Consider the following 18673-nt stretch of genomic DNA (forward strand, 5'->3'; position numbering starts at 1 on the left):
GTTCCCCACCCCTGCTTTAGCCTGTTGGTGACTCTGAGGTCGTGTCTATGTTACCTTCGTGCTCAGGACCTGGAAGTGACAAAACGAGAGGGCAGGAGAGAACTTTCGCCCTTACAGCACCTAAATGTTTTCTTCGTTCTCCGTTCGTTTGGGGTATTTTTTTTCTCTATGCAGCATTGGACCCTCGCGGGCTCGCTTAGCTTGCAACGCTTTGAGCTCGGTGTCTCGCTCCGCATGGACCCAAGGGGTTATGGGAAAGGTCCTCTCCACGAAGAGAAACTAGACGCTACTGTGACGCTGATCAAGATCCAACTCTACACCCCGACGTATTCCCTGTGTAACACAGTGTACTCCGCTGCAGAAAGTCTCCTTAGCTCTATTTGGCTATATCTTTTTATGTAATAAAGATAATTCATTGCAGTGAACTGCATTACATTGTATAGAACGTTATCTTTCCAGTGATGTATACCTTCATGATTCTCTTTAAAATAATGCAGTTATATACAATTAAACCCTAAAAACATTTTCCAGAAGGTTTCCACAAATTTTGGCCACTACCGTATTTCCAATAGATGTCCATGTGGACAGTGAAACAGATAGCCCTGTCCCAGGGGTCCCATGTTCTGAACTTGAGCCACATATATACATACATGGTGCTCTAAAATCTATACACAGATAATGTCGCATGCACGGCCCTATGATATTGTAAACAAATAATATCCAGACAGCGTGCACCGTGACCAGGGGACACTAGTGACAGTATCGCACATGTACAGGGGCAGAGGCCGCGGGCTGAGGAGGGGACGCCGGGGCAGCAACAGCGCAGACACAGTGACACAGAGCCGGGAGGAGGAGGAGGCAGGACTCGCATGCCGGAGCTCCCTGCTGGCCACTTCCTGTGCTTTTGGATTTCCCGCCCGCCCGGCACACAGACGGGGTTGGTGGCGACTGCGTGACTCCCGTACATGAGTGTGATGTGGGGGAGAGGGACCCGGGCTGCGGCTAGTAGTATTGTTGTCCATGTGGCCACTCTGCCGCTCTTTTATGTAAGTAGCCCCGCCGGCGCCTGTACTCTGGGACGTGCTCATAGTTACATACATAACACAGGAAGAGAGGCGGCTGCTGCTCTTGCTCTGTATACAGTATGTGTGTACTCTGACTTCTAGCTGTGATTCTGATGCTGATTAACGGAGCACTGACTACAGCATACAGGACTTCCATGGCTTCCTTGCTCTGGAAATGTATATATGAGTGTATGTATGTGTGTGTGCGTATATATATATATATATATATATATATATATATATATATATATAAATAGCATGGGTCTGTATGAGTGTGTATATAAGTATGCATGAATGTTTCAGGCATTAGTGAGGCATAAACATGTAACTTCTTTGGTGTGACCTGTTCTGATGGGTATGAATTGGGTCGACTAAACTAAGGTCAACCACTGAAGGTCGACATGAGCATTAGGTCGACAGGTGAAAAGGTTGACATGAGTTTTTGGACTTTTTTTGGTGTCTTTTTCTTCATAAAGTGACGGGGTACCCCAATTAGTGCACCGCGTCCCCTTGTATGGCTCTGCTACCACTGAGCTCGGCACAGGTTACCGTTTCCAATTGTAGTCCACGTGGATTGTGAAGTATGAAAAAGTCCAAAAAGTGATTTTTATTTTTTTTTAGAAAAACTCATGTCGGCCTTTTGACCTAACGACGTATCCCGTTCTGACAGGTCACCTCTTTATAACACGTCAGAATCAAGTGGCATATGTGCCAGAACATCTTTAGAACCCTGGCACATTATTAGCTTTTCATGCTAATATTAGCTGTCGGGAATATATTTGATGAAGACTGGCGTAGCGGAAAAGTGCTATAATTACACCTAGCCAATTAGGCATCTTTCATTTTACTATGCTGTTTTCATTGGTTGTGATGGTGTTTTTGGAATAAAAATCTCCATTTATTTTGTTTAATAAAAATATACTCCTACAATAGCTTCATCATATGAGCTCTCAAACGCGGTCCTCAAGGGACCCCAGCGGTCCAGATTAGGTCTATCCATGGTTCAGCACAGATGGTTAAATCAAATTGACTAAGGTGCTAATTAAGTCACTTGTGGCCAAGCATGGATAAACACAAAACCGGGACCGTTGGGGTGCCTTGAGGGCCACATTTGAGAGCCTCTGTGCTATGCTGTTTTAGCAGGGCCTGCCCAATTTAAAAACTGCAAAATGCGCCCTGCCCTTTTAGCGGTACCCTGCTAAAACAGCCTGCCCTGTGCCTTCCCAACCTGCATGTAGGAAAAGTTGTGGTTGCTGATCACTGGCGCGTGAATAGGTACCATGCACACGCCATTTATTCACAGTGACGGAAGGCTTGGGGGCAGCTCAGCATGTCTGTAAGTACAGGGCACTCACTCAAAAGTGGCTCCTGACGAGGCCATGTCCCTTTCCTGGTTGGTGACACCCACTTTTAGAACCCGCACCTCGGCGCCCTGTCCTGCCTGCATACTTGTGGGAACACTAGAAGCTGCATAGCTAAATACCTAACGTACTTACTAAGGGAGCCAATATTAATTATTGGCGGTATTTGTCATCTAAATATCATTAGTGTTCATGCTAAGCTGTTTTACGAGGGCGCCACGCCCTGCTGGATTTTTAAAGGTCTAAATGAGCCTTGGCCCTTTGGTGGCGCCCTGCTAAAGCAACCTGCCCATTGCCATGACGCTGCCTCATGAATAGATCACGCTATCTATTCACATTAAATGGCGTGTGCTGGGCAGACCCCCTTTAGTGATGCTGATGGCTGGGGCGCACTCCCATTAGTGACATTAAGGGGGCTGCACTGCCCCCAGTAGTGATGCCGGCGGGGTCGTGCCCCCTCCACAGCTGACTGCGCCCCTCTTTCGCACGCACGAAAGAGACGTCATAACCCCTTTACTGAGAGCTAAAGTTTGCTAAATGGAGCCCTAAGTCAAATATGTCCAATTCTACTGTACATAGGACATTTTATATGTAAAACTTTTATTTTATGGATACGTCAGGTAGAATATGTAGTAGTTGTGGAATTCATCAGCATTGTTGCTTCTTTTTAGATTTGTTTTGTACTTACAGTAGCATATTGTTTTATCATTCCAGGTCTCATCCATATTTGGAAAAAGAACATAGCTATGTAGTTTGAACAACATAAGTCCGAGTGATCACCACGGTTTTTCTGACCATGAATATTTCAGGAGGCAGTTGTGGCAGCCCTAACTCTACCGAGAGTCTCCCCACTGGTGACTTATTTAGGGAGCTTTGGTCGAAGCTGAAGGATTGTCATGACAAAGAGTTACAAGGTAACACAGTACAGGCCTATGAATATGGGCCCTCACTCCGAGTTGATCGCTAGCTGACGTTGGCCACTGCGTAGCGATCATTTAAAAAAACTGCAAAACTGTGCATGCGTATGCACCGCAATGCGCACGCGCGTCGTACGGTTACAAACAGCTTCGTGGTTTTGCACAGGTTCTAGCGACTCTCTCAGTCGCACTGGCGAACGCAGGGTGATTGATAGGAAATGGGAGTTTCTGGGTGTCAACTGACCGTTTTCTGGGAGTGTTTGCAGGGCGGGTATCTGACGTCATTACCGTGTCATTCGTTGCAGCAATCATCGCATAGAATAAGTAACTACAGGGCTGGTCTTGTTTTGCACAAAATGTGTTTGCAGCCGCTCTGCTGCACAGGCGTTCGAATCTCCTGCAAAGCGAAAATACACTCCCCTGTGGGCGGCAACTATGCGTTTGCACGGCTGCTAAAAGTAGCTAGCGAGCGATCAACTCGGAATGAGGGCCATTGTGTGTGAGGAATCCGGTTAGGATCACCGTTTGTTGGACAGGTGAGGAAGAGGAGACTGGTGGAGGACAGCTGCAGGTGCAGAAGTGCTGGCAGTGTGCTGAGACTGGTGGCTGCTGGAAAATGATCTTCTGGCAGCTGCCTGTGGGCATCAGATGTGACTGTTTCATGGATAACCCAGCTTGGTGTGATTGTCTAATGCAACCAGTCCATGCAAGTAGTTATTCAGGTTTGAATAACTAAATTTTTGCTGATTTAGTTGAACATCATGGAAGATTGTAGCACCTTGAGCCAAATTCAGACCTGATCGCACCTCTGCGAATTTGCAGAGGTCTGCGATCGGATAGTCGCCGCTCAGCCAGAGTGAATAACCACACCTTGCAAGTCTGCGTACGCCGTGCGAAAAGTTTTGCAAATGCCTGTCATCTGCAAATTCGTTCGCAACTCACTCACCATCGAATGATTTTTCCAGTCTGTGCATAGCCCAGGACTTACTCCTACAGTGCGATACAAACAGGCTGATCGGGGCTGGAGCTGACGTCACACACTCGCCCTGAAAACGTTTGGTAATGCCTGCGTTTCCCAGACACTGCCAGAAAACGGCCATTTACCACCCCGCAAACGCCCGTATCCTGTCAATCAGCCTGCATTTGCCTAGCGATCAAAAAAGACACAGGATTTTTTCACAGTTTGTCCTTACGCCTACACATTCCAATCCGTACGCATGAATAGTCATTCGATAATCGGCCGCTGTGTGATTTTGCATTACAGCGATCAGGTCTGAATTAGGCCCCTTATCCATAAATCTGTGAACTGCTTTATCTGAGTGAGTTGGCCAGGAAATGTCAATACTGCAGATTATGAACCTGTCTGTATTTTTTAGAACTGCCTCAAAGTCCAATTAATCTTTTTTGCAAATCAATATAAAATGTTTGTGTCTCTTGTCATTGAGTTATAACAATGAAGTTATATGTGATGCAATACTTATACTGTACAAGCTTACAGTTACAAGCAGGGTTGGGGGGGTAGTGGTTTTTTATTATGAAAAAAATTAAATCCTGCTTATTATATTAATACTGTCAAACATTGCTATGCATTAGAAACCTTGATCAACCATGTTTTAATGCTTTCTAACACTAACAATTTAAGTCTTGGATATGATTAATGTTACATCTTTCAATAAAACTAATTATTTACTGCTTTTTATTCCTGTTACATCTGAATATATGTTGATAGAATAAACGTATTTTCTCTGACGTCCTAGTGGATGCTGGGAACTCCGTAAGGACCATGGGGAATAGCGGCTCCGCAGGAGACTGGGCACAAAAGTAAAGCTTTAGGACTACCTGGTGTGCACTGGCTCCTCCCCCTATGACCCTCCTCCAAGCCTCAGTTAGATTTTTGTGCCCGACCGAGAAGGGTGCACACTAGGGGCTCTCCTGAGCTCTTAGTGAAAGTTTAGTTTTAGGTTTTTTATTTTCAGTGAGACCTGCTGGCAACAGGCTCACTGCATCGAGGGACTAAGGGGAGAAGTAGCGAACTCACCTGCGTGCAGAGTGGATTGGGCTTCTTAGGCTACTGGACACCATTAGCTCCAGAGGGACCGAACACAGGCCCAGCCTCGGAGTCCGGTCCCAGAGCCGCGCCGCCGGCCCCCTTACAGAGCCAGAAGCAAGAAGAGGTCCGGAAAATCGGCGGCAGAAGACATCCTGCCTTTACCAAGGTAGCGCACAGCACTGCAGCTGTGCGCCATTGCTCCTCAGGCACACTTCACACTCCGGTCACTGAGGGTGCAGGGCGCTGGGGGGGGGGCGCCCTGAGCAGCAATAAAAACACCTTGGCTGGCGAAAATACATCACATATAGCCCCCAGGGCTATATGGATGAATTTTAACCCCTGCCAGATTCCACAGAAAAACGGGAGAAAAGGCCGCCGAGAAGGGGGCGGAGCCTATCTCCTCAGCACACTGGCGCCATTTTCTCTCACAGCTCCGTTGGAGGGAAGCTCCCTGGCTCTCCCCTGCAGTTACTACACTACAGAAAGGGGTTAAAAAAGAGAGGGGGGCACTAATTAGGCGCAGTATAACAATACAGCAGCTATAAGGGGAAAAACACTTATATAAGGTTATCCCTATATATATATATATATAGCGCTCTGGTGTGTGCTGGCATACTCTCCCTCTGTCTCCCCAAAGGGCTAGTGGGGTCCTGTCCTCTATCAGAGCATTCCCTGTGTGTGTGCTGTGTGTCGGTACGTTGTGTCGACATGTATGAGGAGGAAAATGATGTGGAGGCGGAGAAATTGCCTGTAACAGAGATGTCACCCCCTAGGGAGTCGACACCTGAGTGGATGAGCTTATGGAAGGAATATGTGACAGTGTCAGTTCTTTACAAAAGACTGATGACATGAGACAGCCGGCGACTCAGCCTGTGCCTGTCCAGGTGTCTCAAAAGCCATCAGGGGCTCTAAAACGCCCGTTACCGCAGATGGCAGATACAGACGCCGACACGGATACTGACTCCAGTGTCGACGATTAAGAGACGATTGTGACTTCCAGTAGGGCCACACGTTACATGATTGAGGCTATGGAAAATGTTTTTACACATTTCTGATAATACCAGTACCACTAAAAAGGGTATTATGTTGGGTGAGAAAAAACTGCCTGTAGTTTTTCCTGCATCTGAGGAATTAAATGAAGTGTGTGATGATGCGTGGGTTTCCCCCGATAAAAACTGTTAATTCCTAAAAAGTTATTAGCATCATACCCCTTCCCGCCAGAGGATAGGGCACGTTGGGAAACACCCCCTAGGGTGAATAAAGCACTCACACGCTTGTCAAAACAGGTGGCACTACCGTCCCCGGATACGGCCGCCCTTAAGGAACCTGCTGACAGAAAGCAGTAAAATGTATATACAATCACACGGGTGTGATACTGCGACCAGCAATCGCCTCAGCCTGGATGTGCAGTGCTGGGGTGGCTTGGTCGGATTACCTGACTGACAATATTGATACCCTAGATAGGGACAGTATATTACTGACTATAGAGCATTTAAAAGATGCATTTCTATATATGCGTGATGCACAGAGGGATATTTGCCGACTGGCATCAAGAGTAAGTGTGCTGTCCATTTCTGCCAGAAGAGGGTTATGGACAAGACCGTGGTCAGGTGATGCTGATTCCAAAAGGCATATGGAAGTATCGCCTTATAAAAGGGAGGAGTTATTTGGGGTAGGTCTAACAGACCTGGTGGCAACGGCTGGGAAATCCACATTTTTACCCCAGGTAGCCTCTCAACATAAGAAGACGCCGTATTATCAGGCGCAGTCCTTTGGGCCCCATAAGGGCAAGCGGGCAAAATGCTCCTCATTTCTGCCCCGTGGCAGAGGGAGAGGAAAAAGGCTGCAGCAAACAGCTAGTTCCCAGGAACAGAAGCCCTCTCCCGTTTTCTGCCAAGTCCTCAGCATGACGCTGGGGCTTTACAAGCGGACTCAGGCACGGTGGGGGCCCGTCTCAAAAATTTCAGCGTGCAGTGGGCTCACTCACAGGTGGACCCCTGGATCCTTCAGGTGGTATCTCAGGGGTACAAATTGGAATTCGAGACGTCTCCCCTTCGCCGTTTCCTAAAGTCTGCTTTACCGACGTCTCCCTCCGACAGGGAGGCGGTATGGGAAGCCATTCACAAGCTGTATTCCCAGCAGGTGATAATCAAGGTACCCCTCCTACAACAGGAAAAGGGGTATTATTCCACGTTGTTTGTGGTACCGAAGCCGGACGGCTCGGTGAGACCTAATTTAAATCTGAAATCCTTGAACACTTACATACAAAGGTTCAAATTCAAGATGGAGTCACTCAGAGCGGTGATTGCAAACCTGGAAGAAGGGGATTATATGGTGTCTCTGGACATCAAGGATGCTTATCTCCATGTCCCAATTTACCCTTCTCACCAAGGGTACCTCAGGTTTGTGGTACAGAACTGTCACTATCAGTTTCAGACGCTGCCGTTTGGTTTGTCCACGGCACCCCGGGTCTTTACCAAAGTAATGGCCGAAATTATGATACTCCTTCGAAGGAAGGGAGTTTTAATTATCCCTTACTTGGACGATCTCCGGATAAGGGCAAGATCCAGGGAACAGTTGGTAGTCGGGGTAGCACTATCTCAAGTAGTGTTGCGGCAGCACGATTGGATTCTTAATATTCCAAAATCTCAGCTGATCCCGACGACACGTCTTCTATTCCTAAGAATGATCCTGGACACAGTCCAGAAAAAGGTGTTTCTCCAGGAGGAGAAAGCCAGGGAGTTATCCGAACTAGTCAGAAACCTCCTAAAACCAGGCCAAGTGTCAGTGCATCAGTGCACAAGGGTCCTGGGAAAAATGGTGACTTCCTACGAAGCAATTTCATTCGGCAGATTCCACGCAAGAACTTTCCAGTGGGACCTGCTGGAAAAATGGTCCGGATCGCATCTTCAGATGCATCAGCGGATAACCCTGTCACCAAAGACGAGGGTGTCTCTCCTGTGGTGGTTGCAGAGTGCTCATCTTCTAGAGGGCGCAGTTTTGGCATTCAGGACTGGGTCCTGGTGACCACGGATGCCAGCCTGCGAGGCTGGGGAGCAGTCACACAGGGAAGAAATTTCCAGGGCTTGTGGTCAAGCCTGGAGACATCACTTCACATAAATATCTTGGAGCTAAGGGCCATTTACAATGCCCTAAGCCAAACAAGACCTCTGCTTCAAGGTCAGCCGGTGCTGATCCAGTCGGACAACATCACGGCAGTCGCCCACGTAGACAGGGCGGCACAAGAAGCAGGAGGGCAATGGCAGAAGCTGCAAGGATTTTTCGCTGGGCGGAAAATCAGGTGATAGCATTGTCAGCAGTGTTCATTCCGGGAGTGGACAACTGGGAAACAGACTTCCTCAGCAGAAGTTTTCCACATGATTGTAAACCGTTGGGAAAAACCAAAGGTGGACATGATGGCGTCCCGTCTAAACAAAAAAATTGGACAGGTATTGCGCCAGGTCAAGGGACCCTCAGGCAATAGCTGTGGACGCTCTGGTAACACCGTGGGTGTACCAGTCAGTGTATGTGTTCCCTCCTCTTCCTCTCTTACCAAAAGTACTGAGAATTATAAGACGGAGGGGAGTAAGAACTATACTCGTGGCTCCGGATTGGCCAAGAAGGACTTGGTACCCGGAACTTCAAGAGATGCTCACGGAGGAACTGTGGCCTCTACATCTAAGAAGGGACCTGCTCCATCAAGGACCCTGTCTATTCCAAGACTTACCGCGGCTGCGTTGGGCGGTTGAACGCCGGATCCTGAAGGAAAAAGGCATTCCGGATGAAGTCATCCCTACCCTGATCAAAGCCAGGAAGGATGTAACCGCAAAGCATTATCACCGCATTTGGCGAAAATATGTTGCGGGTGCGAGGCCAGTAAGGCCCCGATGGAGGAATTTCAACTAGGTCGATTCCTGCATTTCCTGCAAACAGGAGTGTCTATGGGCCTAAAATTGGGGTCCATTAAGGTTCAAATTTCGGCCCTGTCAATTTTCTTCCAAAAAGAACTAGCTTCAGTTCCTGAAGTTCAGACGTTTGTAAAAGGGGTACTGCATATACAGCCTCCTTTTTGTGCCTCCAGTGGCACCTTGGGATCTCAATGTAGTTTTGGGGTTCCTAAAGTCACAATGGTTTGAACCACTTGAATCTGTGGAGTTAAAATATCTCACATGGAAAGTGGTCATGCTGTTGGCCCTGGCCTGGGCCAGGCGCGTGTCAGAATTGGCGGCTTTATCCTGTAAAAGCCCTTATCTGATCTTCCATTCAGACAGGGCGGAATTGAGGACTCGTCCTCATTTTCTCCCTAAGGTGGTTTTCAGCGTTTCATCTGAACCAACCTATTGTGGTACCTGCGGCTACTAGTGACTTGGAGGACTCCCAAGTTGTTGGACATAGTCAGGGCCCTGAAAATATATGTTTCCAGGACGGCTGGAGTCAGAAAATCTGACTCGCTGTTTATCTTGTATGCACCCAACAAGTTGGGTGCTCCTGCTTCTAAGCAGACTATTGCTCGTTGGATTTGTAATACAATTCAGCTTGCACAGTCTGTGGCAGGCCTGCCACAGCCAAAATATGTAAAAGCCCATTCCACAAGGAAGGTGGGCTCATCTTGGGCGGCTGCCCGAGGGGTCTCGGCTTTACAACTTTGCCGAGCAGCTACTTGGTCAGGGGCAAACACGTTTGCAAAATTCTACAAATTTGATACCCTGGCTGAGGAGGACCTGGAGTTCTCTCATTCGGTGCTACAGAGTCATCCGCACTCTCCCGCCCGTTTGGGAGCTTTGGTATAATCCCCATGGTCCTTACGGAGTTCCCAGCATCCACTAGGACGTCAGAGAAAATAAGAATTTACTTACCGATAATTCTATTTCTCGTAGTCCGTAGTGGATGCTGGGCGCCCATCCCAAGTGCGGATTGTCTGCAATACTTGTACATAGTTATTGTTAACTAAATCGGGTTATTGTTGTTGTGAGCCATCTATCCAGAGGCTCCTCTGTTATCATACTGTTAACTGGGTTCAGATCACAAGTTGTACGGTGTGATTGGTGTGGCTGGTATGAGTCTTACCCGGGATTCATAAATCCTTCCTTATTGTGTACGCTCGTCCGGGCACAGTATCCTAACTGAGGCTTGGAGGAGGGTCATAGGGGGAGGAGCCAGTGCACACCAGGTAGTCCTAAAGCTTTACTTTTGTGCCCAGTCTCCTGCGGAGCCGCTATTCCCCATGGTCCTTACGGAGTTCCCAGCATCCACTACGGACTACGAGAAATAGAATTATCGGTAAGTAAATTCTTATTAAAACATGCAAAGTATAATCGGAGACATCTCAATAGGACTGAAGTTTTTGCATTGAAATAAACATGAACATGAGTCAACAGGAGGGTACCCAAATCATTACGGGACAACAAGGTGTTTGAACACACAGATTGGTTCCTGTGCAAACAAATTGCTGATTAACTCCTCCCACTAGTGCTTTGGATGATTTGGGGGGCGACATGGGTATACTCTACTCCAGGGCTCGACAAGTCCCTGGGGCCAGGCGCCATGGTGGTATAAATTTTAGATTTGTCAGTGCCCAGTGTTTTATTCTTGGCGGCATATTTAATTGCAAGGGAGAAAGTCAGCAGCTGTAATTCCTATAGGAGCTACCACAGCTTTTTTTCTCACAGTCCCAGAAGACTTGCTCCAGAACCCATTGGACACCCCCCAACCCCCCCTCTCCATTGACTAATTTTCAAGTAATTGGAAGTTTCCAATTTGTTGAACTTGTCCAATAATTACATGTCATTATTGGTGTGGGGGGGAAAAAGCATGTCCTCAAATTACCCCAAAATAAACTATACACTGGGGTCAATCCATGTGCAGTGGTCCAGCCCTGGGTGCTTGCCCATTTTTTTATTTTTGTGTTGTGTCATGAGGAAAGTCATTTGGCCTTAAATTTCAGTCATAAGGTAGGGAAATAGTTCTATGACAAAAATGTAGTTTGAAATGTGCTGAAAATAATGGGTTTTATCTAGGGTTGCCACCTCATCCCTTTAATTCTGGACAAATATAAATTACACAGGTTCAGTGGCTGGCTGACTTCAAGACTCCCATTTCACCTAGTTTTAATCAGCCACAGAACCTTTGTAATTAACATGTGCCTAGAATTAAAGGGATGAGGTGACAACCCTAATTTTATCCCAGCTTTCTATGAGTTTTCTGAGCTGAGATACTGCATTTACGCTAAACGTCCGCAACAGTGAAAAAAATTAATATACCCCGATACAAAAATGGCCTTCATCTTAATATGAAGCTAAATAAAAATAAAGTAATGGTGGTTACTAACTAATAACACTTACAGGGGTCATCACACACAAAAAAAGAGATTTAAAAAAAAATGGACAAGCAATCAATTAATTTAATTTTCTCTTACGTCCCAAAGGATGCTGGGGCCCACAGTACTATGGGGTATAGACTGGTCCTCCAGGAGCCATTGGCACTTTAAGAGTTTGAGACTGTGGGCTGGCTCCTCCCTCTATGTTCCTCCTACCAGACTCAGTTTAGAAAATGTGCCCGGAGGAACCGGTCACAGCTAGGGGAGCTCTACAGAGCTTCTTTAGAAAAGTTTTTTTGGATTGATCCTCTTGAACATCTCCTCCACCTCCTCATGGGCAATCAGAGGTGAGGGCAGTGGGAAGGAGTTGGTGTGGTTCACAGGGAGCTTCTTGGTCGAACCTGCAGTAGAAGAGGTTCAGCTAGTTTGTTAGCCTCATGGCGGAATGCTTTGGAGGTGTCTTGTAGTTGGTGATGGCCTGCATAACTTTGCATACGGATACATGGTCCTTGGTTGAGAGATCTTTTGCCAGCTTGTCCGAGAACTGCTTATTCGCCTGCCTGATTCTTTTCATTAGGGAGTTTCTAGTGCGGTTGTATAGCGCTCTATCTTCGCAGCTGTAGGCCCTCTCGTTGGCCCGGCGAAGTTTCCTCAGCTGGGCGTTGAACCATGGCTTGTTGTTATTTATGAGTCTATGCCAAACCCATCTTTTCAGCTTCTTGAAATATTTAAGCAAAGTAAAAGAAGATTCTACTCATTCTGCTACCTGGAAAGAATAAGATCCCATCCATGCAGTGAGACCTTTGTGATTAATTTAAAATCTGATCTCTGTCTGCTGTTAAAGCAATTTCTGTAAAACCAGTAGGAAATGCAATAAATCTGATGTTCTACTATGTAGGTGAATTCTCAGCAAAATATGAAGGTTTTTGTTGTATGATAGTACATTTGGATTTTCTGGCTGAGAAAATATCATTCCACATTGATGAGTTTATTTCACAGTGATCTATGATTGCAGCAGTCTCTGTTATAACAGATTACTGTATTATGCAAGAGAATAGCTTTTATATAATTGTGTTCCAAGTTTAGGTGGCTGGGAGCAGTGTGAGAATTGGCATCAGAGGAGGTTACGATGCGTATAAAATGTTTAAAAACCATTGTGAACGAGCCTTGGAAAATAATTCATCTACAAATGTAGTCTGTGTCACTTGATAGCTGCTGCCTGCATGATGGTAGCAAATCTTTAGGTGTCCTTCCGTTTCCAGTTATGATTTGAAACATTAGCAGCGAGTAAACCTTGAGTTTATTCTTCAGGAAGAGACTTACAGCACATCGGCATGCCACACTCAAAAGAATATTACTGTTAAGACATTCTCTTAAACCAGTCATTCGAACAGTTTTTTTTTGTTTGTTTTCATTTTCTGAAACTCTAGAAACTGTTATTGGGCCAAAGTGAAAGCTTGCAGTAACTGCAGACATGATTCACCCCCTGCTGAAGACCGTAAACTAGCAAGGCATGCTCTCTATTAAGTTGCTGGTGACGAAGTCTGTACAATGTGTGCTTTTGTTTTCATTTTTTTATATTTTGTTTTGTTTACTAGTTTGGACATACATGTACTTAAGCATGAAAGAAAATCCTGTCACATATTAAGCACTTTCATCTTGTATCTCTAAGCCGCTAAAAAATGTCATCATTGCTGTAGACGTGCAAGGGTGTCAGTGACGTGCAGTCAGGGGTCACATGTCATGCTCCAATATTCTCCTCCTGATATTTTATTAGAAAAATAATTAGAGTAATACAAAGAAGATGTTGATAACTTATAAATGTCATCTTTGTATTATTCTAATAATTTTTATAAGCAAAACACAACAAATTTGCAGCACTCTGCTAGAAATACAGGGACTGGCAGGGAGAGACCAGAGGTGAGGCAGCTATGGGCTCAGCCTCCACTCTGTCATAGTCAAAACTGCCTGGAGCTGGATGAGATAGGCGCAGCAGTGTACCTATATGCCTATGTGTAATGCCCACATGAACCATCGGGTTCATATGTATGTGTGTGTATAATTCTGGCTCCGATACTAGCCAGTGTCTCGCTACACATGCCTGGTGGGTGTATATGTTGTGGGTTTTTTTCCATCATCCCCTAAATTCCTGCTGTGTGTGTTCTAGTCTGCCAGCAATTGCAGAAGTGTGAAGTTGTGCACAGTGGATCAGCAGCAGTAGCTATAAGAAATTTGGAGACTGTAGAATTATACTTAAGTTTAACTGAAAAAGCTGTTTCTGTTGCTATTGGTGTTTGTATTAAAATTTTATTTGTAAATCAGAATACTCGTACATTGGATAGATTAAACTTGTCAAAAAAACCAAAGCTTGTTTTTTAAACAAATTATCTGTCGGGACACTGTCTGTCTTAAAGGCTTGGGACGCTGCTAAAGAAACCTGATCTATGGTGAGTATGCAATTCCTAGAACTAGAACACTACCTTATGGAGACACTTATGCTGTTTTTAATTAACAGGCATGTTCACGGGTTTGGTAGTTTAAATATGTTAGACCTTCTCAGTGACTACATACATTATGTCTACATGGTCATAATGTTGACACTGATCATGTTGACAGTCGTAATGTTAACACTAGTTGTACTATCGACATTCAGTATGTCGACAATGTCATGATATAGCCATACTGTTTTTTTTTTGTCATTCTATCCCTAATGCTAATCCTAAGCCTCATGGAAAGTAGATATTTTAACCAGGTCGACCTTCAGCTGTCGACATTGTCAATGGTGACTTCATACCATACACACACAACTATAAGGGACAATACTCTGATAAGTGAAGTAAAGAGAACGGACTTAATTTAACACATTTAAAAAAAAACCCTTCCTGTTCCTTTAAAGTGATGCTGTGCTATATAATACTCAATGGACCTTATTCAGAGATGAACGCAGATCATGCAGCAATCTGCTCATCTCCTCACATGCTGGGGGCCGCCCAGCACAGGGCAATGCCGCCCATCATGTGTGAGGTTGCCTCCCGATGTGTCCGCAATTAGATTGCGGACGCATCGGAACTAAGGGTGACCACTGGCAGCGCAGCCTGGCTGTGCTGTCAGCTGGTCGGCCACCTTTTTTTTTTTTTTTTTTTTTTTACTGGAGCGGCTGCGTGTGATATCACACAGCGGCCTCAAAAAAGGTCCCGTCCCCCAACACCGCAACACTGCCCTGCGAACACCCACCACAGTCAATCACACTGTGGCGGCATCCCTCCGCGGCTGCGTCCATCTCAGGATCAGCCCCTAAGTCAGCTAGTATGTAAAAGGGTAAGTCATGTGCGTGTAGGCTTTCTATGCTCATAACTAACAGGAACAAAGTGTCTGTGCTGCATTTGCGCCACACAGCCTCTCCTGGCATGCCAGGGCCCATGACTTGGATGCATCAGGAGATTAAGCTGATTACATTTATACTTATATCTTTGTGCGTATATCTGTGTGCGACTGAGTCTGAATCTGCATACAAAGTGCCATGGTGCCCCGACCTTTTTTTTTTTTTTTTCCATGCCAAGTTCCGCTGTGTTTTATATACAAGCTCAATTGTTCAGATGTACAAGAGTCACATATCAAATTATTCAGCAGAGTCTCCCGGTATGTCCTAGTTGCATTGCTTTGCAACTAAGATGCAGTTTTAGAGGGGAAAAAAAAAAAGACTCCTGACACTGCAGATGTAGTAACGCTCATCTATGTCGCAATGCATACGCACGGGCATAGTGCGAACGTGTCTGGCAGCCGCCGTTCACTCCATAGGCTTAGGCACATAGTCGCATGCATGCGCCATCGCAGAGATGAGCGTGGCTACATCTGTAGTTGCACGGGTCCTGTCACTTCACTCATGCCCAGGCATCTTCCACTACATGTGTGCATGTGGTACTGAGGCTAGATTTATGAGGATACATCTGTACACAGTGATAATCTGAGACCCTTTACTAGATATACAAAAAAAAAAAAAAAATATATATATATATATATATATATATATATATATATATATAGAACAAGTGGAAGGACTGCGGCACTCAGATTTAAAGATGAAAAAGATGCTAGTTTATTAGGACAAAGCCATCATCAAAAATGCCGTGTGGCACTACACGGCATTTTTGATGATGGCTTTGTCCTAATAAACTAGCATCTTTTTCATCTTTAAATCTGAGTGCCGCAGTCCTTCCACTTGTTCTATCAAATTTCTACTGAAGGCACCGCAACAAATAGATATCAGCCACGAGTGACGGTTCTTTCTTGCACACTATATATATATATATATATATATATATATATATATATATATATATATATATATATATATATATATATATACATACACACATTTATTTCTCTAACGTCCTAAGTGGATGCTGGGGACTCCGTAAGGACCATGGGGAATAGCGGCTCCGCAGAAGACTGGGCACATCTAAAGAAAGCTTTAGGACTAACTGGTGTGCACTGGCTCCTCCCCCTATGACCCTCCTCCAAGCCTCAGTTAGATTTCTGTGCCCGACGAGAAGGGTGCACACTAGGGGCTCTCCTGAGCTTCTTAGTGAAAGTTTTAGTTTAGGTTTGTTATTTTCAGTGAGACCTGCTGGCAACAGGCTCACTGCATCGAGGGACTAAGGGGAGAAGAAGCGAACTCACCTGCGTGCAGAGTGGATTGGGCTTCTTGGCTACTGGACATTAGCTCCAGAGGGACGATCACAGGCCCAGCCTGGATGGGTCCCGGAGCCGCGCCGCCGGCCCCCTTACAGAGCCAGAAGAGCGAAGAGGTCCGGAAAAATCGGCGGCAGAAGACGTTCCTGTCTTCAATAAGGTAGCGCACAGCACACTTCATACTCCGGTCACTGAGGGTGCAGGGCGCTGGGGGGGGCGCCCTGAGACGCAATAAAACATGATAAAAATACCTTACATGGCAAAAAATACATCACATATAGCTCCTGGGCTATATGGATGCATTTAACCCCTGCCAGAATATACAGAAAAACGGGTGATAAGGCCGCCGAAAAGGGGGCGGAGCCTATCTCCTCAGCACACTGGCGCCATTTTCCCTCACAGCTCAGTTGGAGGGAAGCTCCCTGGCTCTTCCCTGCAGTCACTACACTACAGAAAGGGTTAAAAAAAGAGAGGGGGGCACTAATTAGGCGTAGTATTAAAACATACAGCAGCTATAAGGGGAAAAACACTTATATAAGGTTATCCCTGTATATATATATATAGCGCTCTGGTGTGTGCTGGCATACTCTCCCTCTGTCTCCCCAAAGGGCTAGTGGGGTCCTGTCCTCTATCAGAGCATTCCCTGTGTGTGTGCTGTGTGTCGGTACGTTTGTGTCGACATGTATGAGGAGAAAAAATGTGGAGACGGAGCAGAGTGTCTGTAACAGTGATGTCACCACCTAGGGGGTCGACACCTGAGTGGATGTACTGTTGAAAATTACGTGACAGTGTCAGCTCTGTATAAAAAAACAGTGGTTGACTTGACATGAGACAGCCGGCTACTCAGCTTGTGCCTGTCCAGACGTCTCATAGGCCGTCAGGGGCTCTAAAGCGCCCGTTACTTCAGATGGCAGATACAGACGCCGACACGGATACTGACTCCTGTGTCGACGGTGAAGAGACAACCGTGTTTTCCAGTAGGGCCACACGTTACATGATTGAGACAATGGAAAATGTTTTATACATTTCTGATAATACGAGTACCACCAAAAAGGGGTATTATGTTCGGTGAGGGAAAAACTACCTGTAGTTTTCCTGAATCTGAGAAATAAAATGAGATGTGTGATGATGCGTGGGTTTCCCCCCGATAACAATTGATAATTTCTTAAAAAGTATTGGCTGTATACCCTTTCCCGCCAGAGGTTAGGGTGCGTTGGGAAACACCCCCTAGGGGGGATTAAGGCGCTCACACGCTTGTAAGAACAAGGGCTCTACCCTCTCATGAGATGGCCGCCCTTAAGGATCCTGCTGATAGAAAGCAGGAGGGTATCCAAAAATGTATTCACACACATACTGGTGTTATACTGCGACCAGCAATCGCCTCAGCCTGGAGGTGCAGTGCTGGGTTGGCATGGTCGGATTCCCTGACTGGAAATATTGATATCCTAGATAAGGATAGTATATTATTGCCTATAGAGCATTTAAAAGATGCATTTCTATATATGCAGGATGCACAGCGGAATATTTGCCGACTGGCATCAAGTATAAGTGCGTTGTCCAATTCTACCAGTAAAATGGTCAGGTGATGCGGATTCCAAACGGCATTTGGAAGTATTGCCTTTGAAAGGGGACATTTGGGGTCGGTCTTTTAGACCTGGTGGCCACGGCAACAACTGGGAAATCCACGTTTGTACCCCAGGTCGCCTCTCAAAATAAGACGCCGTATTATCAGGCGCAGTCCTTTGTTGGCAAGCGGACAAAAGGTTCCTCTTTTCTGCTCGTGACAGAGGGAGAGGAAAAAGGCTGAAGAGATTACCCAGTTCCCAGGAACAGAAATCCTTTCCCGCCTCTGCAAAGCCCTCAGTATGACGCTAGGGCCTTACAGGCTCAGGCACGGTGGGGGCCCGTTCTCAATGAATTTCAGTGCGCAGTGGGCTCACTCGCAAGTAGACCCCTGGATCCTTCAGGTAATATCTCAAGGGTACATATTGAAATTCGAGAGGTCTCCCCCTCGCCGTTTCCAAAAGTCGGCTTTACCGACGTCTCCCTCTGACAGGGAGGCCGTTTTGGAAGCCATTCACAAGCTGTATTCCCAGCAGGTGATAATCAAGGTACCCCTCCTGCAACAGGGAACGGGGTATTATTCCACACTATTGTGGTACCGAAGCCAGACGGCTCGGTGAGACCGATTCTAAATCTAAAATCTAAAATCTTTGAACACTTACATACAGAGGTTCAAATTCAAGATTGAGTCACTCAGAGCAGTGATTGCG

At 46.0% G+C, this 18673-nt stretch overlaps 1 protein-coding gene across 4 annotated transcripts in view; it reads left to right on the forward strand.

Moving 5' to 3' along the window:
* Nucleotides 1-18673, forward strand: part of RBBP8 (RB binding protein 8, endonuclease) — a 313130-nt gene that overhangs the window by 140297 nt on the left and 154160 nt on the right. For 3 of the 4 annotated variants that reach the window (XM_063923586.1, XM_063923585.1, XM_063923587.1), the window contains exon 2: nucleotides 3140-3339. In XM_063923586.1, coding sequence (XP_063779656.1) covers nucleotides 3222-3339 — 118 coding nt within the window. In that variant the 5' untranslated portion in view covers nucleotides 3140-3221. Of the gene's footprint in view, nucleotides 1-770; nucleotides 1047-3139; nucleotides 3340-18673 lie in introns of those variants that run through there. The other variant, XM_063923584.1, reaches the window with a different exon arrangement.

The sequence above is a fragment of the Pseudophryne corroboree genome, chromosome 5 (genome assembly GCF_028390025.1).
Source record: "Pseudophryne corroboree isolate aPseCor3 chromosome 5, aPseCor3.hap2, whole genome shotgun sequence".
Classification (NCBI taxonomy): Eukaryota; Metazoa; Chordata; class Amphibia; order Anura; family Myobatrachidae; genus Pseudophryne; species Pseudophryne corroboree.